Genomic DNA, 27,993 nt, shown 5'->3' with positions numbered 1-27,993 from the left:
CACTCCCCTGAGGGGATGTTTTGATTCCTGATTAATAGTCCCAGAAGAACATTACAGTTTGGGCTGTTTCTTTGGCCAGATCTAGGAAGAAACATTACTTCAGTTTCTACAGGAAGATTTTTGAGACCACCCCCTCTCCTCCTCCAGCACCCCCTGAATAACGAGCACAGCACTCCTTTTAAACCAAAAATTTTATTGGCGATCTTGTCACACTGGTGAGGCATTTACGACCTGGGTCTCTCCTTCTTCCCCTTGTAGAGGGCCAGCAGGGACACGTTGGCCACCTTGACCACCTTGAAGCGCACGCCCGGGATGTCGCCCACGGCGTGGCCCTTGCGCCCGAAGCCAGCCACCAGCACCTCGTCGTTCTCCTGTGACAGGAACGGGCTGTGAGCCCCAACGCGGGCACAAACCGGGCACTGAGCACCTCCCACCCTGCCCCAGACAGCCTGGGAACACCGAGGGTGCTGGCCAAAATCCATGCACACAAACCCCTTAACAGACTGAATCAGCACCAACAGAATAAATCTGCTATTCACACCTTTTCCTCACAACATTTGAGGCTTCTTGACAATTACCTCGATGAAGTTCAGGCAGCCATCGTTGGGGACAAAAGCTGTGATTTTTTTTCCGTTCTTAATGAGCTGGACCCTGACACATTTCCTGATGGCAGAGTTGGGCTGCTTGGCTTCAACGCCACTGCAAGGGAAACCACCAGCACAGAGATCAGTGTGGAGAACCAGGAGGGTCATCAATTATCACCCACAATTAGCTGTTTTACCTTGTATTCAGTGTAAACTCTACCTGTACTTCAACACCTGTGAGCTGTTTAAAAGTGCTGAATTAATATTCAATCAGTATTACATGGTATATATTAATGCAGATTTATACATGAATACATAAAATACCACTTCCAAAGCCAAACAGAAACTTAAATCATCTCCAGAATAACTCACTAAAATGCTAACAAAAACCAGAAGACAAAAATTCCCCAACAACCCAAATCACAGAAACCGTGTCCAAAAAAACAGAGCCTTGGCAGCATCCCAGTGAAATTTATAAATTATTAAAGAGAGGGAAAAAAGGCAGAAGTAGGTAGGACCTAGGACACACAAACACAATTTTCCTTTCATTTGTGCCTAACGCCCTTATTATAACCATTGCAAAAAAACCCCTCGCCTTTTCCCTTATTTTTGACTGAAGTTCCCTATTTTTCCTACTTTTACAAGAAATTTGTTTTCGCCAAGACTTGCCCAAAATCCCCGTTTTCCTTAATTTTCGAAATAACCCCACGTTTCTAATTTTGCCATAATTTGTGCCAACCCCTCCCTTTTTATTTTTTCACTAACTTTTGCCCAAGATCTTTGGTTTTTTTCCCCAATTCTGGAAGAAATTCCTGCATTTTTTCCCCTAGTTCTTGGGGGAGGAATAAAAGCACCCCCAATCCCTATTCCTCCGTATTCGGGGTCTCTGAGACCCCATCCAGCCCGGAGGGAGCACCCACACTTTCTCCAGCACGATGCCCTTGGCGTGGGAAGCGCCCCCGAAGGGGTTGGCCTTCAGCGCCGTGCCCAGGTGCGCCTTCTTGTACTGCTTGTCGTGCCACTTCTGGTCCCGGCGGTGGCTGCGCAGCTTCCGAGCGGTGCGGAGGCCTCGGCACTTCCCTGCGGGGCGAGACGAGACGGGGGTGAGGGGGGGGAAGGAGCCGTGAGGGGAAGGAAGCGTGAGGCCATGGCGGACATGCGGCGGGTAATGGCGGACGCGGCCTCACCGCCCGCAGCGCTGCCTGCACGGCACCGAGCCGGCTGCGGGCGGGCGGACAGCGCCTGCGGAGCGCCGCGGGCACCGCCGGGGATCCCGCAGCCCCAGCCCCACTCCCGGCCCCGGCGCGGTCAGGCGCGGCGCTCACCCATCTTCTCCGCGCGGCTGCCGAGCGAGAAAAGAGGGCGGAGAGGCCGCGCCCGCCGCCTATAGCCGCGCCCGACAGGACCCGCGGGGCTGGCCGCGCCGCGCCTGACCAAAATACCGACCGGCACCACGAGGGGCAGCCCGACGAGCACGGAGGCCGCGGTTCGAGTCCCGGCAGGGCGGCGCAGCCAGGACCCCAGGCAGCTTCCGGGCCGCGGGTTCGAGTCCCGGCCTCAGAGAAAAACCGAGAAGGAAAACTTTGGCATCAAAGTTGGACTTAGAAAACCGACCTCGGCTTATTACAGCACCACGGGCATCGGGGGCCTCTCTTCCAATCACCGGGGTGCTCACTTCTTTAGATTATATACCATTTGTTACACGGGTGTGTTTTTACATTCCAACAGCGTTACACCCCTTCCCAAAAAGCTTTCTACGCACGCTAATCAATCTCACAGCTTTTAGCGCCCCAGCTCTTTTCACCCTCACCTGGCCACAGGGACGAGCTGATGCCTGGTGGCTGAGTCTGGGGGCCTTTCCCATCACACCAGGCTGCCCAGCCCACGCAGAGGAGCTCCTGGATATTTTACTGGTGTGCAGAACCGCCGAGGAAAGATCATCTGGTTATTGTCAGTGACAGGTAAAAGTGCAGGGTTTGTTTATTCGAGCGGGCCCGTGTTTGCACGGAGGCCTCTCGGCATCCCTGGCATGGACGGTTCGAGTCCCGGAGGTCCTGGGTTCGAGTCCCGCAGGTCGTGGGTTCGAGTCCCGCAGGTCGTGGGTTCGAGTCCCGGAGGTCCTGGGTTCGAGTCCCGGAGGTCCTGGGTTCGAGTCCCGCAGGTCCTGGGTTCGAGTCCCGGAGGTCCTGGGTTCGAGTCCCGCAGGTCCTGGGTTCGAGTCCCGGAAGTCCTGGGTTCGAGTCCCGCAGGTCGTGGGTTCGAGTCCCGCAGGTCCTGGGTTCGAGTCCCGCAGGTCGTGGGTTCGAGTCCCGGAGGTCCTGGGTTCGAGTCCCGGAGGTCCTGGGTTCGAGTCCCGCAGGTCCTGGGTTCGAGTCCCGGAGGTCCTGGGTTCGAGTCCCGCAGGTCCTGGGTTCGAGTCCCGGAAGTCCTGGGTTCGAGTCCCGGAGGTCCTGGGTTCGAGTCCCTCAGGTCCTCGGTTCGAGTCCCGCGGACGGAAGGCGTTTGGGCTGGGCGAGGACCGTGCCCAGGAGGCCTGGTGGGGCTTGAGCCAGGATTTCTGCCTGGAAGGAGCCTGTCCTGAGGTGGGATTCGGATCTTATCCCCAGGAAGAAGCAACAGGTCAAGAGAAAATGGCCTGAAGGTGCAGCAGGAGAGGCTCCGGGTGGATACTGGGGAAATTCCTTCACAGAAAGGGCTGTCCAGCCCTGGCACAGCTGCCCAGGGCAGGGGTGGGGTCCCCATCCCTGGAGGGGTTTCAGAGCTGTGTGGATGTGGCACTTGGGGACACGGGGCAGTGGTGGCCTTGGCCGTGCTGGGGGGATGGTTGGACTCATTGGTTTTATGGATCTTTTCCAACCTAGATGATTCTGTCATTCTTACTTCGAGCTTTCCATGGAATCATGGAATGGTTTGAGTTGGAAGGCACCTTAAACTCCGTCCCGTGCCACCCCTGCCATGGACAGGGACACCTTCCACTACCCCAGGCTGCTCCAAGCTCTGTCCAACATGGCCTGGAGCATTTTCCAAGGATCCAGGGGCATTGTGACTTGAGTTACTGCGCTGCCTGCGAGCAGATCTGCACACAGTGAAGCCCTGTAACACAAACAAGCTTGTACTTCCCAGTTTTGAAAACTGCCTCAGTCCACGCTGCCAAACTGCATCAATCCAAGTCATGAACGCTCCCTTCCCTTTTGGGAATGACTCTGAAGAGGCAGTAATTACATATAAACACGTATTTCTTAACACAGCCTGTGCTCACGGCTTAAGTAGAAAATGCACACTTTGTGTGTTTATGTAGGGCTAGTTTTACATTCAGTCTTTGTAGAATAAGTAATAAAAAAATTTTAAATATTATAAGAACCCAACCTGCGTCCGCAAAACAAACCTCAACCAATCTCAAGCGAAAACCATAAACCCCACTAAGACTTTGAGGAGAAAACATTAAGATTATAAAAAGCAGCTCTTGAAGATGCAGTTCCAATGTTGGAATGCAGTTTCTGTTTGATAATTTTAAAACCAGGGAAGTTTGTCTTGTGAAAGTGCTGCAGCTTTGCTTTACAGTGTTAGGTGTATTAGGAATTAGGAATACTTAAAAGCTGGCTAGGAAGGCAATTGGTGAATATAACATAAATGTACTGTAACAAACTGGCATTATTGGACAAATACTCATTAAGAGGTCAAGATGTGGGAAAGAGGTGGTTTGCCATGAAGCTGCTTTGGGGTTTGCTCTTTCTTTTAAACTACACTAGGACTTTGGGACACTTCTGTTAAGACAGCTTTTCTTAATTTCACCACATTCTCCAAAATTAGTGCTGGGGTTTTCTTTGATCCAATATGTCATGGCTTAACCCCAGATTGCTGCTGAACACTACACAGCCTCTTCCTCATTCCCATCCCTCTCCTGAAGGGGAATTGTACCAAAAATGGGTACAGATAAGAATAGTTTAATAACTGAAATACAGTCAGTAGTAAGAGTTAAGAACAGCTGTTTTAGTTGAGACAACAAATAAGAATAAAGCCAATTAAGGCTAATGAGTGAGAGGTCTGCAGGCACAGGTGGCCTCAAGGCGTGTCCCTGGAAGGTGTCCCATGGCAGGGGGTGGTAGCAGGGTGACCATGAGTGTCCAACCCAAACCATTCTGTGATTCTGGGACCCACAGAGAGTCTGGGACTCCTTCCTTTCACAGGAGCTCCCCTGGGCACAGCCCTCAGGGCACTGTGGGCAGCTGTTGTCTTTGGAGAGCAGCAGTGCTGCCAGATAAGCGCTTCTAAAATTAAATGTCTCGGTTGGCCAAGCAGACAAATCCACCCAAAATCCCACCACTTATCCTAAAACTCCCAGTATAATCTGATCTCTGATGCCAGGCATCCTGCAGCGCTGCACAACCGGGGACAGCTGGGCTGTGACACACACTGGGCTTTCTGTGGGGTTTTTTGGGGTAGTTTCCCCCCTGACCCTTCCCTGAAGGTGGAGGTAGGCCTGGAGTCTGCATGGGGATTTCTCAGGGATGGGATCCTTTGGGGATGTGGGGAAGGGCACAGGGAGCAGAAGGTAATCCCAGAATCCCAGACTGTTTTGGGTTGGATGGAAGCCAGAAGCCCATCCAGTGCCACCCCTGCCATGGGCAGGGACACCTGCCACTGTCCCAGGCTGCTCCAAGCCCCAATGTCCAGCTTGGCCTTGGACACTCCAGGGATCCAGGGGCAGCCCCAGCTGCTCTGGGCACCCTGTGCCAGGGCCTGCCCACCCTCACAGGGAAGCAGGAAACAGCTGTAACAGGATTAATTTTTGCATCCCATCCCAGAAGGACACAGAAAGGCTTTTTGGCCTGATTAGTTTCCCAGAGGGAGGATTGTGTTGGAATTGAGACAAGATTTTTCTGTATTTAAAGGCCAGTTTTCTGTCCATGCTTCTGCAGCTTTGTCAGTGCGCTGCGAATCAGAACAACAACCATGTATTAGAGTGAAAGGATGGACTGTTGTGTTCAGTGGTCAAACCTGTAAAGTGGCTGACACCTCACACTTTGGTTAATTTAGGAAGCTTCGTGGTGACCTGATGTGGCCCTGGGAGGTGACTGCAAACAGCTGGAAATGATCTGTGTTGTGTGCGCCCGGGGAGACGCAGCCACAGGGAGAAATTATCCATCTTTATGGCAGGCAAACCCAGCGTGTGCACAATTGCTGCAGCACCAGGCAGCACAGCTGCCAGCCCAGGGTGTGCATGAGCATCCCTGTGGTCACTCTGTGTGACAGAGGGTGGCTGGACAGCGGTGACACGCTGGGGATGGGCAGGGTGCCACGTCTGACCTGTCACTCTGACTGCTTCACAGCCCTGACAGAACTGTGAGCCTGACTTGAACTGAATATAATTACCTTTCCTGCCAGGTAAATAAAAAAAAAAGCATTGTTTAAAGTACGGTAAGAGCTGCAGTGTCTCCTTCCTGGGGGTGGGAATGTCTGGGCTGCCTCGGTAGGAGATGGGGAGCGGACAAGTGGCACCTTGCTGCCTGATCATCCAAGGAGGATTTCTGTATCAGGAGCAATCACCATCACCACCTCATCTCCAAATGGGGGGGGGAAAAGGATGATAAACAACAATTTAACCCTTTTACTTGGAATGCTGGACACTTTTAGCCTACCATAGTCCATCCTGTGGGCTGCAAACAACAGGACAAGGGGAAACAGCCTCAGGCTGGGCCAGGGGAGGCTCAGGGTGGACAGCAGCAGGAATTTCCCTATGGAAAGGGTGCTCAGGCCTTGGCAGGGGCTGCCCAGGGAGGTTTGGAGTGCCCATCCCTGGAGGTGTCCAAGGAAGGGCTGGAGGTGGCACTCAGTGCTCTGGGCTGGGGACAAGGTGGGCATCAGGCACAGCTGGGACTCGATGGGCTGGGAGGGATTTTCCAACCTCAGGGATTGTGGGATTCTGGGATTCTGTTGACTTCCCATTGACTTTGCCCTGCAGGTGGTTCATTTCTGGCCTTTGTGCCCACAAAAAGTTCAAAAATGAAGCTTTTCCTGGTTGATTTCTTCACAAACCAGACAAAAGTACAACAGCAACTGAGCAACTGAATCACAAGAGCTCCTCTAACCCTGTCCTTGTCAGGACTGCTGCATGCAAGGCTCTACTCAGACTTTCTTTTAAAGCCCAGTAATGCAGACATGCTGATTTTGTCATCATTCTTCACCAGAATGAGGATCTAATTTCTTGTTAGGTACCAAGTGTATTTGTTTATGCTGGAACCTCCTTAAAAAGCAGCATTTTTAAGAAATGTTGAATTGCTGTTATTATCAGCAAGATTCAAGGGGTGAGGAAAGACTTTTCTTCTTGCTCTTTGCTTCACCATTATTTTGGGTGACTGCTGATTAGTGATTTACTATCAGCACCCGTGGCATTAATATACACTGGGGAAGTCAGGATATTTGCACTGATTTGTTCTAACCTATGTTCACAGTTTGGTGTTTTCTGGGTTGTCTGTTTATGCTACTTTCTTCCACTTTCTCTGCCCTCAAAGGACACATTTTTTCATTCTTTTGGGCCATGCTGGTTTGTATTTCAGAGATTTTATATTTCTTAGCTTTTGTTCCCGAGTGGGTGAGGAATGCTTGGAAATGGGTGCACATGGATCAAATCTCAAGGCACCATCAGAAAGCCTCCCTGTGCCTTTCCCTCCACTTAGTTAGGACTCAGGAGGGCTGAGTGACTCGGGAGTGACATTAGTGACCTCACACTGCTTAGAAGAGTCTGTGGTGCTTCCGTCCCTTCCCAGGGCTGCTTAAGTTTTCTACCTGAGCCATGTGTCTGTGCTGGTGTAATTGTTCTAGGCTTAGCATCATGCGTTCCTGGTGCTTCTCAGAAAATTCAGGGGTTATTTTCAAGTGGTTTTTGCTTAATCCTACGTTCCCTCATCTCATTTTTCAATCTGGGATTCTCACATAAGTATCTTTACTCCTCCTTAAATTGGATAGAAGCTGCTCTACAGAGGACAAGCTGTTGGGGGATTTCTAAGATGAGCAGATACTCTCTGCATCCCAGAAGGAGAAATGAATTAAGATGGCAAATCCTTTTTAATGGTTGCAATGCTAAAGCCCCAATCCTTCTGTAATATCTGGAATGCAACAGGCAGGAGCTGTTAATCAGCAGAGTGAGGCTTCACTGATGGTCACAGCAGCAGGTAGCAGGAAGGAGTAGGTGTCTGATGCCTATAAATTGGTGCATGGCTGTGTCCTGCCTGGTGTTTAAGGGTTTTGGGACTGGATGATCTTTAAGGTCCCTTTCAGCCCAAACCATTCTATGGCTCCATGATTCTCGGGGGTACCACTGTGTGTGACCCACAAACCTCTTGAGGACAACCCAGAGCCAACCCCCCGTATTCACAGTGATGTGTGTGGGCTTTGGTGTCTCAATCTGGCAGCCCAGAAACACAGACACTGTGATTCCGTGGGCATTCCACACCTGTGGCCTGGCCTAGAGCTCCCCAGTGCCAGAGGGCAGGGCTGGATGGGAGATTGGGCAGGAATTGTTCCCTGGCAGGGTGGGCAGGCCCTGGCACAGGGTGCCCAGAGCAGCTGGGGCTGCCCCTGGATCCCTGGAGTGTCCAAGGCCAGGCTGGACATTGGGGCTGGGAGCAGCCTGGGACAGTGGGAGGTGTCCCTGCCCATGGCAGGGGTGGCACTGGATGACTTTTAAGATCCCTTCCTACCCAAACCATTCAGTAATCTTTGAATTCAAAGCACCAAAACAATTGATGCAGAAAGCTGTACACACACAAACCGAATTCGTGCTGAAGAAAGGAAACTGCTTCCAAGTATTTGGCTCTGAGGCTTGCAGTGTCTTGCTTTCACATCTGTAGAGTCAAGATATATAACACACATATATCTGTCTCATCTATATAATATATAGATGACAGGAGGTATTATAAGAGTTCAAAATACAGGCAATTCTTGCTGTGAACGGAAGGAGAAATTCCAGAGCTGCTTATAAACATCACCCTCACCTCCCTCTAAGGTTAGGGTTAAGTACAGATAAGAAGTGAACCTCGGCATGATTTTAGAGCCCGTGTGATCTAATTCCTGCTTCCCCCTTAGCAAGCAGCTCTCACCCGGTACAATTTCCCAGACCAAGTGATCACTGCTGCAGGAGGGATCCGGCAGGTGCGGGGGGCACAGGGAGAGCGGCTTGAGCGGGGATGGAGCGGGGATGGAGCAGGGATGGAGCGGGGCTGGAGCGGGGCTGGGAGAGGAATTGAGCGGGGATGGGGATGGGGCAGGAGTTGAGCGGGGCTGGAGCGGGGATGGGGCTGGAGCGGGGATGGGCATGGAGCGGGGCTGGGGCAGGAATTGAGCAGGAATCGAGCGGGGCTGGAGCGGGGATGGGGCAGGAATTGAGCGGGGCTGGGGATGGAGCGGGGCTGGAGCGGGGCTGGGGCAGGAATTGAGCGGGGATGGGGCTGGGGCAGGGATGGAACAGGAATTGAGCGGGGCTGGAGCGGGGATGGGGCAGGAATTGAGCGGGGCTGGGGCAGGAATTGAGCGGGGATGGGGATGGAGCGGGGCTGGAGCGGGGATGGGCATGGAGCGGGGATGGGCATGGAGCGGGGCTGGGGCAGGAATTGAGCAGGAATCGAGCGGGGCTGGAGCGGGGATGGGGCAGGAATTGAGCGGGGCTGGGGATGGAGCGGGGCTGGAGCGGGACTGGGGCAGGAATTGAGCGGGGATGGGGCTGGGGCAGGGATGGAGCGGGGCTGGAGCGGGAATGGGGATGGGGCAGGGATGGAACAGGAATTGAGCGGGGCTGGAGCGGGGATGGGGCAGGAATTGAGCGGGGCTGGGGCAGGAATTGAGCGGGGATGGGGGAGGGATGGAGCGGGGATGGGGATGGGGCAGGGATGGAGCAGGAATTGAGCGGGGCTGGGGATGGAGCAGGGATGGAGCGGGGCTGGAGCGGGAATGGGGATGGGGCAGGGATGGAGCAGGAATTGAGCGGGGCTGGAGCGGGGATGGGGATGGGGCAGGGATGGAGCGGGGCTGGAGCAGGGCTGGGGCAGGAATTGAGCGGGGATGGAGATGGAGCAGGGATGGAGCGGGGCTGGAGCGGGGATGGGGCAGGAATTGAGCGGGGCTGGGGATGGGGGAGGGATGGAGCGGGGCTGGAGCGGGGATGGGGCAGGAATTGAGCGGGGCTGGGGATGGGGGAGGGATGGAGCGGGGCTGGAGCGGGGATGGGGCAGGAATTGAGCGGGGCTGGGGATGGGGGAGGGATGGAGCGGGGCTGGAGCGGGGCTGGAGCGGGGATGGGGCAGGAATTGAGCGGGGCTGGAGCGGGGCTGGAGCGGGGATGCAGCCGCGGCTCCGCCCGCAGTGGCCGCCCCCGTCCCGCCCCCGGAGCTCGGCGCTGATGCTGTGCCGGGCGTGGAGGGGCTCCGCGCTTCCCCATGGACGGGATCGCTGCCCTGCGGCTCCTGCTGCTGCTCGCCTGCGCCGGGCTCGGCGGCTCCGAGGACAGAAGCCCCGCGGGGAACAGGTCGGTGCCCGGGCGTGGTGGCGGAGCCGGGTGGGCGCAGGTTTCGCACGCTGTCATTCGTGCCGCGTTCACAATGCCAGGACCTGGCTGTGGTTTCCTGCCGAGGTTTGGAAACACCCGAGGTAATGCAGAAATTAATTATTTTGAAGCAGGCGGTGCGTTAGAGGTGTAACTCTGACACAGTTTTGTGAACGTGGTTTAAAATCGGGTGTTTTCTGTTGCATCTGTGCCACGTTTCATTATGTTTTAATGACTCTCACGCTGACTTTCCCTGGTCCCTGGGAAAACGGAGTTATAAATAGTGTAACAGCAAAAGAGTGTGAAAACTACTACAAGAAACACAGGCATGAAAATTTGCTACTTTTGTAGAATATTGGAAGCGTGAATTCAATATTGCAAGTGAGTATTAAACTTACAGAATTACTGGAGATTTGGGTTTATTGTTAGTGGTGCTGCTTCACCCTCCAATGAAACACAAACAGTGAGCCCAGATCATAGCAGGGGGAAGAGGGGACCTTGTAGAGTCAAGCATGATGAAAGTGAAGGCAGCCTGAGCTGTATGAGTTGAATGATGGCCAAAGTCACCAAAAACACACAGAACAAACATGCTGGTGAAGGTCGCAGCTGCCAGTAAAATCTGTGCATTTAAGGCAAGAAGGACATGTGGTGATTTGCTTAAGCTTGTATTAGGAGATCTGGTAGCCAGTTACTGATAAATAGTACAATATGTTTTCATTAAATAGCTTACTTGCTGCTCTCCTCTGCCAGCTCTCAGATTTCTTACTGCTCTTCTTAGTATGATTCCACTCTTCCCCCCCCCCCCCCCCCCCAATCAGACCAAAATCTGACAGAGAACAAGCAGCAGAGCATTACCTGAACTTCATTGCAATAAGTGTTAACAGACGAAGTCACAATCTTGATGCCAGGGAATTAAATGGGAATTTTGCCTCATTGCAGGCACAATGGGATTGTGTCTGCACAGTGTTAATTTGGTAGAAGTACTTTGAGTTCAATTTCCCTTTTTTTGTATTAAAAATGGAAGCTTGAGCTTTTGGACGTCCATTAAATTGCAAATCAAACCCCAGTAATCAGTGCATTGTAAAATATTTAAGGAGATCTGTCTCCCTGGATCAAATTAAATATTTGAAAACCGAAAGAGTTGTAGGTTTTGTAGGTATTTCATATTGACAGAACTTACATAGAGCCATTTAGAAGTCAGTGATGTTTTTTGTTAGGGTGTTTCTTAGCAGGAACCAGCTCTTTCCCTGATCCTGGTCTCTCCAAACTTACACATTTATAGTGTTAATAACTTCACTGAAGCTCCTTATGCTGAGTGTCCCTGGGACTACAAGCAGTGCATTGCCCCCCAGGTGCTCCTCACCTTTCATAACTTTATTTCTAGTGCATTTGAGAGGCCACACGTTATTGTCCAATTAAATATATCATAAATTAACTGAAACCAGTTCAGCAGCCAGTGAGGAATTTTGCAGCTGGAGATTATCAGCCTGAGGGAGATGACTCTGAAATAATAGGGATACTGTTTCTGTAGATGTAGAGTGCATTTTCCCATCTGGTGCAGTTCACCAGAGTAGTAATATGAAGAAGAGAAGTGTGGACATGGCATGAAAACTGCCTGTGGCCTCCACTCCAACCCTGCTGAGTGCCAGGATTATTCATGTGGCTCATCTGATGGGGAAAACTCTGTTTACATGGAAGTCCTCAAGAGTCTTTATCAACTTTTGCAGACAAACAAGCCAGACTCAGTTATCTTATGTAGATGGATAAAGTCATCTGATAAGAGGGAATTTACACTTCTTTATACTTATAATCTTATTTAATTGGGTTTTACATGGTGATTAGTCATTCCAGTGCTTTGTATTAGGGCTAATCCAATTTCATGTGGGTTCCTAACGTACTTGGTATGGTGAATTCAACATACAACATACATGCCTGGGTGTATCTGGGAGAGTTGTTTACCAAGTGGTAAGAGAAAATATCAGTCACCAAAACATACACCATTTGTGATCAAATGCCTTTGAAATTTCAGGGTAAGAGAGGCTGATAAAAGGGTGGTGAATTTGAAAGGCTGGTCTCTCACTCAATGTGCTAAAAGTTCTTTGCTCTGGTGCTAGCTGGTTCCTTTTCTCTTATACACGTAATTACCATTTTTATAATCAAAAGGGGATACGTATTTTTTAACGTGCAGTTACTTTCCAGTTTTTTACTCCCCATCCTTCTGTTCCCATGGAACGTGCTCCAGCTGAGGACGCCAGGGCGCTGGGACCCCCCAGCGTGCCTTTTTGGTGGAAAAGCTGCTCTTTTGGCAGCAGGGTGGCTGTGGACAGCCACCCACCCGTTCCTGCCACGGATCACACCCCCGTGACACCTCAGGGCTGAGTGTCAGAGCAGCTGACACAGCTGATGACATCAACATCCACTCGTGCCTGCCCTGAAACCGGGACGTGATCGTGTGGCTGGCCGTGCCACTGTGGCTTGGGGAGATGGATTTCCCTTCCATGGGACTTCATGCCTTGTGCAGGAGGAGAGGAGGCAGCCAGCACTGCTAATTAGCAGAGTAATTAGCAGGAGGGCCTGGCTGGAGGCACCTGCCTCACGTGCCTGACACGGGGCTGAGCGTGTTCGCGGTGCCGTGGGACGTCGTGGCGGCTCCCGGGTCACTCTGTGCTCTGCATTCCTCATGGAAACGTGAGTATTTCATCAGCTGTGCACATTCATCCCTCTTGGAGTATCTTCATGCTGAAAGCAGAGACGTGATATCTCTTCCACAGTGGCTGTGCCTACATGGGGTGTGCGGGAGCCGGGATTCCTTTTTCTTCATGGACAGTCACACATAGAGAACTAACCTTTCCTCTTCCCATAACAGCATAAAAACCTGTCAGGGAGTGGAATGAATTGCACAATTTTAGACCATTCTTCTTCCAATCCCAGTGCTGTAGTCCGAGTAGCACAGCCTGGTGATTTCCAAGCTGGAGTAACCGGCTATGAGTGCTTGATTATGCATATGGAGAGGAGATAAAAGTATAAATAAGCATGAATTGATATATAAATAGGTGCAACTAAGTATAACTAAAGTCAGAATAACTAAATAATTTACGTTAGTTTCTTTTCAGCATGCCTTGGTTTTGTAGCTATCATCATGAAAAAAATGCCCCCAAATTGCCTTTTTCAGTCGGAAGGCACAACCTCTCATGAAGAACAACCAGAAAAGACTGCATCAAATTACAAGACCCATGTTCCTAACTGTAAAACAGCCTTAGAGAGTGTTTTGTTTGAGCAAGAAAACAAGGTTTGGTCCATTGTAGCCACATCTTTTGATACCTGTGTCAAAAGCTGAATATTTCCACCCATCTCTGAAGGCTGTTTGCTGTTGGATTGAGCAGCCTCAAGCCCCTTGGAGACCCCAGCCCAGCACTAACCCTGGCACCCAAAAAACAGTGGGAGAAAGGAGGACCCACTCTGAGAGTGCTTCTTGAAGCCACGGGGATTTCAAAGTTGCAACTGAGGACAAATCTGGTCTCTCCATATGTAAATAAAACTGTGAGATGAATTTTAAACAAAGGTGAACTTTTCTGAATGTAAGATCTTTATAAAGTTCTTTCAGCTTGGCAGCAAGCAGGGTGGGGTCTAGGCTGTCCCACTGTTTCTTGGATGCATATTTATCTGCCCTTGAGGATGCTGTGATGGAAATTAGGTTGGGTTCACTCCTTACACAGATCCCCCTGCCCAGAACCCCCTAGGGGCAGGGTTCACCCTGCTGTCCAAACACTCCCCAGGACTTTGCAATTCCAACACCTTACGGTGAAATTTGCACATAAATACTGAAAACTGCTCTAATTCCTAATATTTACACGCCTGCCTTGGTGTAAGTATTTCCACAAATTTTCCTGCTGTGGTGGTTTGGAAAGGTGGTAAGAAATGGGGCAAGAGAAGAAGATGCAAGTGTGTTTCCATGTGCAGGGGGAGGTGAGGCAGCTCTGGAAGGCACTGAGGGGCACAGGCAGGGCAGGGCGTGCAGGGTGTGTGGGTTGGTGCTCACGAGCAAATCAATCCACTGACGTGGGATGCAGATCCCAAGGAAGCTGCTGGGGTGTGGAAAGTGCTCCTGTGACTCTTGGAGAAGAGTCTGGTGCTCAGTGAGTCCTGGTGCCTTGGACTTTGATCTTTAGGTGTCGGTGTTTATGAATGCACTGGGCTTGAGTCTGTAGCTCAGGGAAGCAGAATGTGCTGACACCAGCTGAAGACTTCTGCCTAAGAGAGAAATCAAATGCTGACAATTTCATCAGCCTGGTAGTTGTCACTTGAGATGTTCTTCACCTGAGCCCTGCCTTGCAGCTGACTTCCATGGGATCTGTTATTGCCTGGAACCATCCAGGAGCTAACATCACATGGTGTAAAGCTGTGCTTAAGGCACGCCAACCCCCTGCTTTTGCTCTAAATCCATCGTGTTGCTTCTGATCCTTGCTGGGGAATGAGAGTGGCGCCGAGCCCTCCTTGGTTCCCCTGCTTGTGCCCTGGAACTGGCTCTGTCCCTAACCCAAAACTGACATCCCATGGAACGGGACAAGAGGGGTAGTGAGGCCTTTTGTCAGCATGGTAAGGACATGGGAGTGCCTGTCAGGGCTGGTTCACCTGAGTGATCTCTGAAAATGAGACATTTTTAGCCTGGGTACTGCAGCTTTGGGATAATTTTTCCTGTTCCCGTGGCACTCACCAGCCAAGGACCTGAGTTACCCTTGGAATGTTTGCTGGAGTGAAGCAGCAACAGGAGCTTTCAGCACTAAACTTGCTGCAGACTTTAAAACCAGATGCTGCACAATTAATCTTTTTCTCCTCTCTCCTAGTTCACATGAATTTTCAGATCAAGATTCTCTCCAGAGAAATGGTAAGGCTTTTAGTGGGCTGAATCCCTGGGTGCTGGTTCTATTAGTGTGTCTGTAGAAGATTTCATTCCCAGATGTTCCTTCTCTTGGCATTGGTGACTCTTCTGTCACATATTTTGTTAAGGCATGACTTGACTCTCTTGAAAAAATAGCCTTTAAAGGGTAAAAATCCTTTAACGGATTTACCTGTTAAAAAAAATTATTACTGTCCAACTCTGAGATGCAATGAGAATGTGGAAGGAAAAGGCATTCACCTTTTTTTAAATCAGATGAAAACAGAGTTAAATGTTTGAAGGATGGAGCTGTGAGAGTGCCCATGAAATGATCTGTGCTTGTGGAACTTCACCCTCCTGGCGAGCAGGAGGGGTGGGATATCCTGGCATGTCAGGGGTATTTGTCACAACTTCCTGTCCCTGGCAGTGCAGGGAGAGAAGTTCCCAGCACAGTTACCACACTTTTGCCAGGCAATTCAGCACATACCCTTTGATGAATTTGTTGTGCGAAGAAAAAAGCAGCTTTTGTTGTATTTGAGGTGAATAAATACAGATATAGACTGAATCCTGTAATTTTGGGGCACTGGCGTTCCTCCCAGTGAGGGTGACAAGGTGTCCAGTGAGAAGAAGAGGAACTGTGGTGAACAAGAAAGGTAAATTAGAAAATACATATCCTGAAGTAAGTATTTGCTGGAAGTCAAGTGATTTCCAAGGCAAAATCTGTAATTCTGACATACACATTTTGTGCAGGGATAATTATTGTTTGCGTAAGAATGTGCAAAAATTTTATAACTGATTGGGTGTTTATAACGTGCTAGTACTGAAATGACACCCCTTCTTCTGCAGGTCAGCATTACAGTGGTGGTGAGAAGCCAAAGTTCAATGTCAATCGAGTGGCGATGGCACAGGTAACGCCTGGAGGACCAGATCTGTGAAGCCTTTTCACAGCACATTTAGATCCTTCAGCTTACACTGCTGAATTAAATTGGTTTTCATTTGTTTACAAGAGACAGCCAGCAAACCCATCTAAAACACTGTGGTACAGTTCTGCTTCAACACCTGTATGAAATATTCTCTGCTTTTCTGAGGACTGAGGTGACGCCTCAGGTGCTGTTGTTGGTGCTGGCTGACCACGGGTTTGGGCACAGGATCTGTCTGAAAGGACAAAATCCTTCTGTCCATATCCTGTACAATGGCATTTGACTGCTGTGACCAGTCTTGTGCCTCTACCAGTTGGTACTGAAGGAAGAGCTGCAGCAAAACTTCAGGTTTTTGGTGGGAGTTTTTTTCCTGAGACCAGGCTGTAGGTCTTGTCAAAAACTGAGCATAAAAGGCTTCCTCACCGAAAGAAGCTTACCAATATAAGTAATGTGTTGAATAAATCTCTCTCATATGAACCTCTGAGCAGACAGCCTTGTCGTTTATATAAATACAGTCACAGCCACTCAGCACATTTCCTGAGCATGATCTTGCCTTGCTTTCAGCTTGTTGCTGTCAGCACTTATTAATTTTAATCCTCAAACATCCTTGTGCCATATGTAAGGTCCAGTATCAAAAGGGATCTGTCGGGGTCTGAGCTGAGAGTTATGATTTGCTAATCTGAAAAACACACACACAGAATCTCTCTTTAAGCCCAGACAAAACCTTGGGGCTTAACTGTGTCCCTTCTGGAGCCTGGTAAGATGCTGTTTATGCCGGGACTCAGAAAACCTCTCCTGTTTTGATGTGAACTTGCAATCATATGACATGCTAAAAGCAGCCATGCAGGTGTGGTGTGTGTTATCCCACTCAGATAGGACAGAGATGGGGCCTGGAAATTTGAGTGTGGAATGTGAAAATGGAAGTTAAATTCTTTAGTTCTTTCTGAGCCCTGAGTCAAATTGTCTTGCCTGACAGTCAAAGTGTCTTTTGCCATGAAATTTGGCTTGTAAGGGATGGCAGTTTCCTGCTGCCTGCAGATGACCTGGAAGCTGCAGTCCCTGGGTTTTTAGCCTTGCAGCTGACTTTGTAAAAATAGGGATCCATACTTGATCCATCCCCTTCTGCAGCAGGTATTTCCCCGATTTTAAAGCCATGGTGAGCCAAGCTGCTTGCAGGTAATGGTAAACTCGGACATTTCTCTCAGCTGGACAGCTGCCCAGTGTGCTTCCAGCATGGTAGGCTGTGTCCTTGCACAACCTGAGTCCTTTCCAGGGTGCTGAAGCAATTCTTAGAGCAGTCCTAGAGAGTCTTCTGCTGGGAGGAGCACCTTGTGGTTCTTGCTTTGCCTCAGCTCTTCTGTGCTGTCCTGGATGTTCTGTGATGTGTTCTGGGGAGATGGCAACTCCTGCAATCACATCTTCTGATGGAAATCTCTTGTGTGGTCCCTCAGGTTGTCAGCTACAACTTGAGTGGGGGAGGACAGTGGGAAGGAGCACCCTGGAGGCCGTTCCCCCACAGCCACTACAGCCCCCTCAACGTCACTGTCAATGGCACCCCCTGCATCCTGTTCTGGGCCAAGAGGATCACGATCAGGTTTGAAAACCACACCCAGCTGGATTTGACAGAGAAGACCTTCGGTGTCCGCGCCACCGTGGACCTTGGGGACTCAAACTGCAGCGAGGACAGTGCCATGTAAGGGGAATGCTGCTCTGCTGGTGGAACTGGGGCCAGATAACCACTCTGGGCAGTGTGTGTGGGGGAACAGACCTTGCAGAGCCCCAGGCTCTTTCTGGTAATGTCCTGCCATGGCAGGCAGCGGGGGGTGTGTAGATAAGCACAGCCTTTCGTGGACACACATAATTCAGTTGTTGCACTGCTGTGGTTCCTCCTTAGCAGCCAGCTTTGCTCTCAGTGCCCGTGGGGCTGAAGCTGTTGGTCTCTTCAGTCTCCAGCTGTTTTACACAGCTGCTTGTGGGGTTGCATATAGGAGAAGGTTTCACGAAGGATGTCTGGACTTCAGGCGGCTCTCTTGAAAGCTGTTTATTGCATAGGCGAAGTTACAGCATTTCAGGGAGCGGGTATCCAGAGCCAGCCCTACAGCTGCCAGCTCCAGCTGTAGGCATACCTGAAGCCGCTTTCTGTTCAAGTTACAAAGCATTCTAGACTTTTCTTTGCAGAGTATCTTAACACATAACAACCAATAAGCACCATACCCAATACCTTTACATTTGCCTATAGCCTATCATAGCTACTACCATCACCATATTCTAGTCATTATTATCCAATCACAAGAGTAAGTAAGTTACAATTTAAGCTTACAGTGGAAAATTCTGAGACCTTTCTTCTTCTTGCTACATCAACATTTCTTGTTTGCCTGCCGTATCTCTCTTTTTGGTAAAGACACGTTTTCTATTTACTTATGCTCTTCTTGAGACTTACTTACTTGGTGAAAAACACGTCTTTGTTTGTAATCACATACCTTTGTCCTGCTCCTAAAAATCTCCTTCCAACTCATCTCCAACCTTTGCCTTCTCAGTTATTCAGTGGTCAGTGTTTCAGCAAAACATCTTTTACTCTGTACCAAAACTTGCTTCCATTTCTACCTCATCCCCAGTTTCTACATTCACAGACCTTTCTGCCAAGCCTACATACCTGTGAAACTTTCTACCAAACTTTCATCCTCCCCAACAGTTGCAGAGAGGATCCTGTGCTGAATGAGGGGCTTAGGTGCTGTGCATCACTGATTATCCCTTCATTTTCCTGGGGTGTGTGCCAGCAGTGCTGCACAGGGTGCAGGGCTGTGTTTGGATGGTCACCCCAAATCCCAAGCTGTGATCCGTGAGGTGCTGGACACAAAGAGTGGGTTCATCACAGGTCTGCATGTGGCACAAGAGTGTCTGAAAAGCTGACCTCTGCACACCAGTCACTAATTTCCTCAGTATGAACAGAATTCAGCAGCTTTGCTAAGTGTTTCTCACCCTGAGTGAGAAGCATTCAGCAAAATTTTGCTTTTTATGTTTCTTACCCTGAGAGACAAATATTAACCGCACTGCATCCCAAATCCTCCAGTGTCTTGGCTGTCCTAGGAACGCAGGTGGTATTTTATTTCCTTTGCCACATGCCTGCTTGCTCCTCTTCCCCCCTGCAGTGTACTGGCTCATGGCTCACACCAGATTCCACTCCGGGAGGCCTAAAAATCAGGAGGGAGATTCCTAATTGAACATGAGCACTGATTCTGCCCCACAAAGGGAGTTTAAACCTGTAATGACACACACAGCAATAACAATAACATGACCAATCCCAGCAGTTTCACTTCTATACAAAAACTCACCTGTACATCTAAATATGTTTTCACAGAACAGTAGGTGTTACCTCTTTCTGATTGTACAGCACAAGGTGCACAGGCATTTTGGTGAGGTTCCTAGAAAACTGAAAGTGAAGTTGAGAAAGAACCCAGGATTTTTGCCTATAGCATCATAATATTCAACAAGGCAGTCTGAATAATACATCATCAGCATGGGAACTAATCCAGCACTGTTTTGACAGGCAGAGGTACAGAATGGAATAAAAATATGTTAAATATAAACAGTGATGGCAAGCATTCCTCCCTCTCTTCTGGCCTATGATTGGGAAATAGTCTGATTAGAAATTATCGTAACCTAATAGAAAATATACTAAGGCAAAATTAGGGGTTTTAAAACACAGAGAATGGTATCAGATATAATAATGCAAGCTGCATAGTTTTTTTACTTGAATTCCACATTTGCCTGCGCTTAATCCTCAACTGTCTCTGATTTCCCTTTGTAATAAAGCAAGGGAATGTCTGGATTCAGTGTCCTGTCTTATGGGACCAGTGTTATCCAAGAAGTGTAGATCACCTGTGAAATTGTAGGGCTAGCTGTTTGCTGTGGTTCTGTTTGTTTGGTTTCTATTATTTTTTGTTTGTGTGTTTGTTTGGTCTTTGTTTTTTTGTTTAGGTTTGTTTTGGGGTTCTGTTTGTTTGGTTTTTGTTTGGTTTGTTTTTGTTTTTGAAAATATCCTTCCACTTTAATTTTGGAAGTCTTTCAGAATCGGCATGTTTCCACAACGTTTTGTTTTTGTCTTATGTGAACAATGCAGGTTTTAAGAGGCAAAATATTAATTCTAAGCAATAAGAATATATTCCACTTAATCATGTATTACATTAATTAACCTGATAGGGCTTTCACTTTATTAAAGCTCAGGTGCCCAAGGCTTTGCAGAGCTGCCTCACAGCCAGGGCATGTGTGTGGCGGTAAGGAAGGAATGTGGAAACCTGAACCCTTCCATCTGCTTTCCTTTATGCTCTGATATTTACAAAGATGAGGACAAGGTGTCTGGTTACACTTTCTGATGACAGGCAGGGGTGATGCTTGCCTGAGATGTCATGGCTTGAGAAGGAGAACAGATATCCACTGAGCCTAATTATCAGCTAAGGTGGGAAGCAGTGGGATTGAGTTGTGTTGGAAGTTAAACATGAATTTCTCTTCTTTCTGGGGAGTCTGGGCCTCATTCCAATTAGCAGGTGAGCAGGTGTATTTCACTGGAGGAATATTTAATCCTTTCAGGTTTTTTCCCCACTGACTTTAAGGGTAGGCTGAGCAAAAAATTCCATGTATGACTGAGCTTAATCTTTTGTGCTGCTCTTTTCTCTGAAGATTTCTGAATTTCTTTCCTATCCTGATGTTACTTGCTTTTTGACCTAGACTTTCCCTGAAGTTTGGTGACATTGGCAATCTAAAGGGACTTGTTATCAGGTAAGTTTATATAATAAAACCCTCACCAGATAATAACATGTTAACATACATTGTTACAGAGTTGCTTGGGGAATTAAAGAGAATTTGTTTGAGCAAAAATAATGTGAGAGAAACTCCTGTATAATTGAAACACCTGCATTCAGTATGTCTGTCTGTCACCTGCCTTATTTTATTAAGGCATTTCTTCTTCTACATTGACTTTTCCACTCCTGGAAAAGTTTGGTTCATCTGTGTAGAATCTTCCCATGTCTGAGATTTTAGCTAAGCCTTGCTGATTAAATACAGACTGGGCATCACACTGTGACTTACTTTATGTTTGCTTCTTGTTGATAGATGAAAACAACATTTCTTGGTGAGTGACTTTCCATACCCCTGGTGGAGGTACAATACCAGTGTTGCATTCCTATTTTCCCCACTAATTAGGCAAAATCCCCTCATATTCTTCCTGCTTTGTGGCAGAACAGCAAACTCCTTCAGCTGCCACAACGAACAACCTCAAATCACAGAATCCCAAGGCATCTGGGGTTGGAAGGGACCTCTGGAGCTCACCCAGCCCAAGGGATGGTCCCTGCCCAGGCAGGGTCCCCTGGAGCAGTGGCACAGGAACGTGTCCAGCTGGCCTCGGGATGTCTCCAGAGAGGGACACTCCAGGCCCTCCCTGGGCAGCTGTTCCAGGCATCTGCCCCTCCATGGAAAGCTGTCCCTCACTTTCCAGACTCCACGGAAGGAGCAGGAGCTCATTCTGGTATAAACTGGCCATGCCAGCAAGTGTCCTAAGGTTGTTCAATTTAACAGCTGCAATCCCCCGACTCATTTTCTTACTTGCCTCTCCTCCAACATCTCCAGGCTCTTGTTAACTACCAGCTACTACCAGCTGTCTGTCCAGAACTGGTTCAGCTTGCACAGGCTGCAGCTCCTGTACAACCACTCAGTGCAGGCGACGTTCAATGCCACGGGGATCCACGCGCCGGCCAGTTACTCCTTCCACTGCGAGCACGTCAGCAGCCTGCAGAGATACCATGCCCTGCTCGTGCCCAGCTCTGCAAACGACCTCTCCCAGCTCTGGGAGGTCACTTTCATTGACTTCCAGGTGATGCCATGGGCTGAAGCCAAATGGATCCCATGGGTAGATTCGGGGGAAGGTTTGCCCTTCTGTGCCAAGGAAAGATGGTCACCTTCCATGAGCAAGTTTACACTTGTTCCTGACGTGGAACACGAAATAGAAACTGAGACTTTCCCTGTCAAAGGACATTAAGGGCTATTTTTTTGTAGTCTTTCTGGTTGTGTTCCCTCTAGTGGGGAGTGAGTTTAGTTTCATTGTTCTGAGCGGAGCTCTCACACCTGGCATCAGTAACAGCACCACACACCCAGGCATGGGATTCATCTCACTTCACTTTTGATGCCGAGGAATTTTAAGCCTGTGCCCTGATTATAGTCACCCCAGCCTGCCTCTAAAGCCACTGGATAATTCCTCTGACCCATCTTAAGTCCTTATTTTAGGATAAGATTAATAATCTTCTGGAAGTGCCAATTCTTCTGTGTTTGACAGTGAGGGAGCCTAAGATGGCAGGACTAAGTTGTCTTGCTTTTAGATACCAGAGTCAGAGGGCATGAGGAGCTGAAAAAGGGAGTGAAAAAAGCTGATCCCCTTCTCTCACCCTGTGAAAAATGTCCATGGACTGATTTAGTAGAGCAGACAGTCAATTCCCTGCGTGCCAGTGTGGTAAAATCCATATCAGAACTGAAGCCACGAGTAAAACTCGTTGGTGTTTTCCACAGCTGGGGGCAGCCTCCTGTAGTTTAGCTGGTTTGCTGCCATGTACCACCCATGTGGAACTGGTGAGGAAAACCTTTATACTAGGGCAGGCACGTGGGAATATTTCCTGGTTTGTCGTGTTGAAGTTTGTGCAGTCTGAAGCAGAGACTCTGGGGACTCTCAACAACTGGTGCTGGAAATGCACAGTTAACATGAAAGGTACCACACCTGCAGTTCAATATTGCTGGGCCAACAAAGAGTGAGCGTGGAAGATTTTGTTTGAAACACAGCTGCAAATCCTTTGGGTAGCAGAGTGGAGGGGATTAGAATAGCTGGCAGTTCCAGAAGACTGACCTGGATAAACTCTGAGCATTAACTCCAGCTATCAGTGGGAGGCACAAATTTGCCGTGTGCAGGTGTTAAATTAGAAAAATCTTACTGCCGTCAGGAGAAAATTAACAAAGGACCAGTACTTTATTTAACATGATCCCTCTTGTTCTCTCTGTAGATTCAAGGTTTTAACGTTCAAGAAGGACATTTTGCCTACGCCAGAGACTGTGCATCCCTCTTCTCCCCTGCAATCCTGATGGGGTTGGTGATGTCCCTGATTCTGCTGCTGGTCCTGGCCTATGCTCTGCACATGCTCATCCACCTGAAATCTCTCGACAGGCACTACGAGTGCAAGGCTTCTCCTGCCTATTTTGCACAGATGAAAGACAATGACATGGGAGATGAGAAGGAGCCACTGAGAAGCAGTGGGAGTGAGTCCTATGAACTTAGAAACCAACAGTTCAGTAAAATCTATATTTAGCAGTGTGTGTCTCAGTGAAACGAGGTATTTTCTTCTTCTGGCACTGTTGTACGTAGTCTGTGCAGGTTTTTTACCAGCTGATGAAAGGAAAAGTAGGTGACAGATTGTTTAGCCAGTTATTCACTGATAATCATCTCAAAGATGCCTTAGGAAAGAAGGTGAGAAAAAAAATTCCGTTGTGGGTAAGCGATATCCATGTTGTGGGACTTTACTCCTGTAGCAAAAAGCCAAAATGCAGAGCTCTTCACCCAGCTTACCAAGCCTTGAGGAGAGAATCAGTAATGAACACCTTGCAATTCAATAAAGGTTAAAAACCCCCACAAACCAAACTCTTTGCTTATTCTTTGAGAAGGCGAGGTTTACCCTTATTCTGTATTTGCTCTGTGTCCTGACAAAACAGCATCAGTTTCTTTCTCAGGATGTGCTTTCCTTTTATTTCCCGAGTTACATCCCCTCCTTTTTGTCCCCATAAACTCCCTTTCCTGCTTTAGAATCTTCAGGGCCACATAGGCTGCGTTTTTTTCCGCTGCACAGATGAAATAGTGGCTGCAGGACAGCAGCATCCTGGTACTTCCCTGTGTCTAAGCTGGAGGTTTGCCCCAAGGATCTGATGGGAAAACTCCAGACATCTGGTCACAAAGGCTTGCCCTCAACATCTCGGCTCAGCTCCCTGCCAGATGGATTATGAGCCATCCTGTAATTCAAGGTTAATTTCTTTTCTACCAAATCCCATCAGTCTCCCTTGGGGACTTCGGCTGAATGGAGATTTGCAGATGGAAAATACATATAAACAGAGAGGTGGAAGCTGCCAGCAGTGAGAAGAGTACTGTGATATGATTTTCACTGCTGGTTCTAAGAGTTTAGGATACTGCTGCCCCACTCATCCTTTTTTTTGGTAGAGGCAAAGTTTGGGAACTCCAAATTAGCCATAATTTGGCCCTGATTTCTAGCAAGTAAGAACACAGCAATGTTCTTAGCCCTGTAAGTGCTTTTATGTTACAAGTAATGGAAACCCCAGCATGACTGAAAATCAATCAAAACCAGATTTGCAAGCAAACACATTTTTTATTTTAGATTACAGAATTAATTACTTGTTTGTAGCCTTTGAAAATTATACTGCAGTTGTCTTAAAACACCTTGAGAGATGTCCAAAGACATCCTGTTTACTAGAACAGGTGTCACACAGACTAGCTGTGGAGTCCTAAGTGGTTAGTTCATCTAGGAAGGCACTTCAGATGGAAAAAAAATGTATCTTTGACACATAACCAGGCGTAATACAAAAGCTTTTGAGAGCTTGCCAAGGCTGCCTGTGGCCAGTTGCTGCCAAACTTTTGTCTGTTCCACGAAGGGAGCAAGCTAAAGCAGGAATGCCTGGGAACCTGAGTGAGGCTGGCACGAGAAGGTGAGAGTTAAACACTGCCCAGGCTGGTCCCTGTGCTGCACACAGAGCTGGCAGAGGTGTCTGGTGCTGGACAGAGCTCAGGGGTCCAGTGCTACACAGGAGATGCTCCTCGTGATCTGGAGAGCTGTGCCAGCTTGGACAAATCTGGAGGAAATACCCCTTGGTAGAAGGCAGGTTACAACCATTCCTCCCCCACCAGGTTCGGGAAAAAAGAAATTTTCCTCAGAGGAAAGTGAAAGAGATAAAAACTATTTATTTAACAAACACACAGGAAAAGGATAGTGATGCTAAATAATAAAACCTCTCGCTGTGGAGAGAAACCTGTGAGGATTTCAGAGTCCTTCTGTTGGTGTGTTGTCTCTCCTCCTCCTGGGAGCTGGGTCGGTGTGGGTTCACCTCCGGGGCCATGGTAGAAAATTCTCCCGGTGTGTTCTGATGTTGAAACAGTCCAGAAGAGAAGAATGGAAAAACCCAAAGTCCCAGGGAAACAATGTTCAACTCTCGGTCTCCCTCTGGAGAAAAGGAGCTGAAAGCAGGAGGATGCAGAGGAGTGTGTGTATCTCTGTGTCCTTGAACAAACTGCTTTGAAAAGTTCGCTTTTTTTTTTCCCTCCCCCCTCTCGGGCTCAGTCTAAAGGCACAGAAAGGCATAAAATTCATTTCTGGGCGTAGAGCAATGATTGGGGATACAACATCATAAAGTCACCCCAAGACAAGAGCAGGGCTGTCCTGCCTGGGGCTGAGGAAATAAAAACCTGGCCCTGCTCAGTGGCAGCCTGAGTGTCAAAGTTGCTGCGAGTCGCTGATGTGAAATCCTCAGCCGGCAGAGCTGCACTTCCCAAGCCCCCGGTTCTTGAGACACAAGGGCATCTCTCCCTCCCCCAGAGGTTATTTCTCCTTCTGGCTGGTGTCTGATGGTGCTGCCAGGATAATTCTGACCTGTCATGTCCTTGCATGGTTTCACACTGTTGCTGTGAGAGGTTCTACAGGACTGAGATTGGGAATAAGGGAATTTCCCCTCTGGTCCTCTCCCTCACTCCTCGCACCCTTTTCCAACGCAGCTGTTCCCTTTGCTTTACCTCGGTTTTCAGGGTGACTATCTGCAGGCTTTGTGCTCGAGAGGCTCAGCACTGCAAATCTCCAGCACGTGCCAGTCCAGATTTTGTGGTGCAGAATTTCAAGACTTGTGTGTGTTTGTGTCTCTTCCAGGCCCTCCTGAACAAGAGACTGTCATTTGTACCTGATAACTTACACGGAAAACTTCAGAAGTAGAAGTGGGAATGCAGATAAAAATTTTTTAAGAATTACCAAGAAAAAAAATTTTTCTTTCCAATTATCAGCTTTTTCTAAACCATGGGATGACTGGGATATCCTGGGGAAAGGAGTACACATAGGAGTTATCTCTGCTGTGACTTTTTGTGTTGCAGCTCTGCCTGGCAGTGGCAGGTAATGCTCCTCTGCCAGGTATCCTCTGTATCATCACAATCCTACTCAAATGACAGAAGGATTTAGAAAGGATAAATACACTACTTGAATTAGACAGGAAATACAAAGTTCATCACAGGACTGGAAGGAGGAGCCATATATTTGTAAGGAGTTAATGATGCTTTGGTAGAAAGTGCACCAGAAGAAAAAAAAAATCATCTTAATTGCAGTTTCTGTCCACTGGTGCCATGCATAAAAGCAAGCATCCATGGCTGAAAAACACAAAAATGTGTATTCTTATGTTTCCAGTAAGCTGCGAGCCAAACAATCCTTATCAACTGCACATTTTGGCACAACAGAGACATTCCACTGCCTTGGTCCTGAAACAGGAAAATTCCAGTTGAAATGATATGTCTGTTGCAGAAATAAAGTGCGCTGGCACGAACAGTCTAATTTATAAAATATAAGCTTCTTTTACATGCATAGTTTATTTCTGCACGAGAACACAGCAGCCTTTCCAACATGTATGTGTTCATTCAAACAAAAACCTCCCAGCATCTTTCCAAACCCCATTCCCTGTTTCAAATTCAGGGTTCCATCCACTCCCACTCAGAGCCGAAGGGAAGAGCCTCACCTTCCTTAACTCAAGCAGGAGAAATCTCACAGACTGTGATAATACTGAAAGGAACAAATGAACACGTGTTCCTCACAGGTTTCATCTCCTCTAGTTAAAACGTTGTATAATTGCACCTCACCCCAATATTTGGCAACTTCACATTGGCAGGAAAGTAGACTTTCAGGCAGCACATTAGGCACTGTTGTTTGAGCTGAAGTGGTGGAGTTTTGGCATAGTAGTAATCAAAAATGCGCAAGGAACAATCAGAGCCAATGTCACTGTGAAGGCAGGGAGACAACCCATGAGCCCACGAGCTGGTGAGTAGCACTGAATCCCAGGGGAACAGAGAAACAGATTTATTTCTTTCCTTCAAGATTTTTAAATGTTGGCATTTCCCTCCCCTCCTGGAAACACTGGTTCTTGCCATAGCAGCTTTGGTATTTCTATTTTTTTTTTTTTGATCAAGGATTTCCAAAAAGCTGGATGCAATGTCTCATTTCAGAAACTGTCCCCAGGAGCTCAGAAAGCATTTTTCAGGGTGGGTTAGTTCTTTGCCATTATGGAACACCTCCAGAGGTGCTCTCCATCTCCAGTAAGCCTTGTGACATGGCATTTAACTGGTGTGTGATAGGCCTTTGTCATGGTTTAGCATAGTTTGGGTTTTTAGTTCAAGAGGGCTCCATCAGCCACGGAAATGATTCTTTGCAAAGAGGTGCTTACAGCTTCCTCTAGACCCAGCAGAACCAATCACCTGGCTGCTTTGAATATTGGCAGCTCTCTTTAAAGCCACTTAAGAAGCTTGGCACGCCTCTGTGATCCGCATTTAGGGGAGAACAAACCCTGGGAAGGCTCTCCTGCCTCTGGCTTTCGGGCAGGTGACTGGGGGCTGCAGGCGGCCCAGCGGGGCCGGGCCGGGCCCTGCTCGGCGGGGCTGGGCTGAGACCTCAGCTGCTTCTGCTCTGGACTCTGGCAGGAATTGGGTGACCAACATCGAGAGGCGAATTCCAGCTGAATTCCAGCTGCTGGCCGGGTGAGATTAACCCTTTTAGTGCTGTAAGATTCTCCAGAACACATGAAGCCTGCAGACATCAATCTTCTCCCAGGTCAGAGGAAAGGGAAAGGTGAAGGCAAGTGAAGAAAACACCATAAAGACACCAAAGTCAGTGAAGAAGGAAGAGCGGAAACCCTGAGTGAGGAGAAAGAGGAGATGCTTCAAGCTTAGAAGCTGAAATTCTGTTGTAAAGCCATGGTGATGGACTATGAGACATCAGAGTACCTGTTGTAATTTCA

The 27,993-nt window shown here is 48.5% G+C and overlaps 2 protein-coding genes and 1 long non-coding RNA gene across 4 annotated transcripts; 2 read left to right on the top strand and 1 right to left on the bottom strand.

Annotated features, from left to right (window-relative positions):
* Nucleotides 1-173: 173 nt before the first annotated feature.
* On the bottom strand, nt 174-2,001 carry RPS23 (ribosomal protein S23). The gene is made up of 4 exons (XM_048291686.1): nt 1,910-2,001; nt 1,505-1,664; nt 579-699; nt 174-371 (listed from the first exon to the last, which is right to left on the bottom strand). Exons 1-4 carry the CDS (start codon nt 1,911-1,913, stop codon nt 225-227), a joined length of 432 nt encoding a protein of 143 aa, XP_048147643.1. The 5' UTR covers nt 1,914-2,001; the 3' UTR covers nt 174-224.
* Nucleotides 2,002-2,551: 550 nt separating this feature from the next.
* On the top strand, nt 2,552-3,454 carry LOC125319919. Its single transcript, XR_007200936.1, has 2 exons — nt 2,552-2,635; nt 3,054-3,454. It is a non-coding gene; the product is annotated as an uncharacterized LOC125319919 (long non-coding RNA).
* A 5,150-nt stretch (nt 3,455-8,604) lies between these two features.
* Nucleotides 8,605-23,585, top strand: LOC125319917 (V-type proton ATPase subunit S1-like protein). Of its 2 annotated transcripts, XM_048291684.1 has the most exons (8): nt 8,605-8,735; nt 9,943-10,104; nt 14,967-15,007; nt 15,845-15,906; nt 17,370-17,611; nt 20,644-20,694; nt 21,541-21,784; nt 22,959-23,585. In XM_048291684.1, exons 2-8 carry the CDS (start codon nt 10,016-10,018, stop codon nt 23,259-23,261), a joined length of 1,032 nt encoding a protein of 343 aa, XP_048147641.1. In that variant the 5' UTR covers nt 8,605-8,735; nt 9,943-10,015; the 3' UTR covers nt 23,262-23,585. The 2 variants fall into 2 exon arrangements, with proteins under 2 accessions (XP_048147641.1, XP_048147642.1); XM_048291685.1 differs by lacking the exons at nt 8,605-8,735; nt 9,943-10,104 and adding an exon at nt 10,138-12,810.
* The last annotated feature ends 4,408 nt before the right edge of the window (nt 23,586-27,993 follow it).

This window comes from Corvus hawaiiensis, chromosome Z (assembly GCF_020740725.1).
Source record: "Corvus hawaiiensis isolate bCorHaw1 chromosome Z, bCorHaw1.pri.cur, whole genome shotgun sequence".
NCBI lineage: Eukaryota > Metazoa > Chordata > Aves > Passeriformes > Corvidae > Corvus > Corvus hawaiiensis.
The sequence above is the reverse complement of the archived record's forward strand: the minus strand, read 5'-3'. Positions and strand labels throughout refer to the sequence as shown.

Bases quoted from the DNA above. Each gene is read 5' to 3' on its own strand.
- RPS23 (XM_048291686.1), bottom strand. The intron at 700-1,504 runs GTGGGTGCTCCC...TTTCCCTTGCAG, and splicing joins GGCATCGTGCTGGAGAAAGT to TGGCGTTGAAGCCAAGCAGC. The intron at 372-578 runs GTAATTGTCAAG...TTCCTGTCACAG, and splicing joins GCTGCCTGAACTTCATCGAG to GAGAACGACGAGGTGCTGGT.
- LOC125319917 (XM_048291684.1), top strand. From the start codon at position 10,016: ATGGACGGGATCGCTGCCCTGCGGCTCCTGCTGCTGCTCGCCTGCGCC. The intron at 20,695-21,540 runs GTAAGTTTATAT...CAACATCTCCAG, and splicing joins CTAAAGGGACTTGTTATCAG to GCTCTTGTTAACTACCAGCT. The intron at 21,785-22,958 runs GTGATGCCATGG...TTCTCTCTGTAG, and splicing joins TCACTTTCATTGACTTCCAG to ATTCAAGGTTTTAACGTTCA.